The sequence below is a fragment of the Saprolegnia parasitica genome (assembly GCF_000151545.1).
Source record: "Saprolegnia parasitica CBS 223.65 unplaced genomic scaffold supercont2.382, whole genome shotgun sequence".
Taxonomy (NCBI): domain Eukaryota; phylum Oomycota; class Saprolegniomycetes; order Saprolegniales; family Saprolegniaceae; genus Saprolegnia; species Saprolegnia parasitica.
The window spans coordinates 1,790-3,964 of NW_012156776.1; the positions used below are offsets into that span (position 1 = coordinate 1,790).

The following is a 2,175-nucleotide window of genomic DNA, read 5'->3' on the forward strand; positions in this document are numbered from 1 at the left end:
GCGGGTCCGATGCAGGGCAGCAAGGCCTCCAATTTGCTCGAGGAGAAGTGCACGTCGGGCGGTTGGAGTGCGACCCTCGGCGTTTCGGCTATTGTCCGGCCACCGAGTCGTACTTGCAAATGAAGTATCAGGACACGGTCGACGCGAGCTTGAAGAAGGCGTACCTGGACGCGCAGACGGCCCGGAAGCGCGCCAACAAGCTCATGTGCGGCATCAAATCGTCGGGCTTGGCATCGACGGACGGCGCGGCGCTTGCCCTCGTGGGCTCAATGGCGTTCAAAGATGGCTCCCTCCACGACGGCGTAGTCGACTTCAACAGTTGCAGCGTTGGTTTCGGTAACTTTGTCACGGACGCCGAAGCTGGCGGTAACTACAAGGCGAGCGTCAACCACCTCGACACGTCGTTCCGCAACGGCGACGGTTGGTGGGGCGCCGACCGCAAGCCCGTCAAATGGTTCGAGTGTGCGTTGTAGACAGACCAACGTTTGCTACATTGCCCGCTTTGCGTACACGTACATGTATTACAGGGATGTATATGGCACTATGGTCTGTAACCCAAATAACGAGAACTCTCATTTCGACAACACGTTACGTTAACCACTTTGCACGTTTTTCAAAAAATTGTAGTCAAATAGTGTTTTAGTCACGTGAGAAGACTAGTTCTCGCAACAAGAGATTCCGCGCATCCCACTACCCGACCTTGACCCGCTCTTTGATCGCATGAAGGACTCGTAGTGGTTCTCGAAACTCGACCTTGCTTCATTTCACAGCACAAAGACTCACCACGTCCAATGTGTGTTATTTTTGGTTGGTATAGAACCGACTAGTACTATAAGTATACTGAACACGAGGTGGACACGCACGCGTTACGAAGCCAGCTACGTTGACCACGCAGAATACACTGTAATGGACGGTTCTAGAAAGCAGTTACCGTGATAACCTCTCTGCAGTGCAAAGCACACGCGACGTCACATATCAATCACGACGACGCCCCGTGCTGCCAACCACTCTGTGGTCGTCGAGATGCCCACGTCGTCGTAGACAAGCGATGACCGTGTATCGGGCCAATCAAGGCGTGCCAGGCGTATCATGGCACGCGCACATGGCCCGGCCACGCACAGCAAGCGGTGCTAGCAGAAGGTACTGTGTCGCGGTCGAGGAGATTCACCGAATCAGAACTGATTGCACAGCTGTTCCGAACAGGTGGGTGCAAACATGCAGCTGGCGTCCAAAAGCATCACGGCTCAGCGCGTCTTTGAAATACCCACCCACGCACCTCTGCGTCTCTTCGTCCTTTAGCATTTAAGCTTGACCCTGCGATCGATCCCGGTCTCGAGTAGTGTCTTTCAATCGTTTAATGTGTGTAGAATCTGACTGGCGCCGCAAACTGAACGAATGTTTCACGGCTTGCAGGAGGTTCAACGTGCGGTCTCTGTTCGTCGAGTCAGCTGGTTGAAACCGTCAGCTTAGACGGGCGCACACAGTGGTCTTGGCGTTGCTTTTGGTCAAGTAAACAAGGCTCGCAGGCAGATTTTACGTCCAGGACGCAATAGTAGTATTTCTTTTCGTTTTGGTGCAACTACCAACGTGCCGAGCGCCACACTCTGGTGCTTGTTCTGTTGGCGCACGTTTCGATGGCGTCTTCTTCCATGCAGAGCCTGCCATCCTGTCCCATCCGCAATGTCGGGCGGTTACTGTATACACTTTAGATACGGTGGATAGGCAGCAGCCGAGTTGAACCGTTGAATCTCGAGCTATGTATCTGTCCCTTCCCTTTCTACCCTCGCGGAGCCTAGGTGTCACGCGAGCTGTCGCGCCGGCTGCAGACTGGGTTGCAGAGGCTACATTACCGGGCTCGCATGGATGGCATGGATGGCATCTCTTGAAACAACTGGGATTATTATCCAGATGCGTTGCGTAGGGTCGCACTTAGACGCCGATGCAAAGCCGATCGCCTTCCGCACTCACTTTCGAATTTGCCTCGCATTGCGATGACCACCACCGAGTCCACGCTGCCGCCCGCGACGCCCACTGCCGAGTTCGACCAGGTCGTCGACACGCCTGCTCCCAAGAAGTTTTGGACCACCAAGGCCATCGTCGGCGCCGTCGTCTTTTGCGGCGTCGTCTGCGCGTCCGTCGGCGCCTACTACGTCTACAACGGCAAGACGCACTCGA

General features: G+C 55.1%; 1 protein-coding gene across 1 annotated transcript; it reads left to right on the forward strand.

Annotated features, from left to right (window-relative positions):
- Positions 1 to 9: 9 nt before the first annotated feature.
- On the forward strand, positions 10 to 473 carry SPRG_16703 (hypothetical protein; the record flags this gene model as incomplete). Its single annotated transcript, XM_012356123.1, has 2 exons — positions 10 to 81; positions 132 to 473. 2 exons carry the CDS (start codon positions 10 to 12, stop codon positions 471 to 473), a joined length of 414 nt encoding a protein of 137 aa, XP_012211513.1.
- Positions 474 to 2,175: the final 1,702 nt, after the last annotated feature.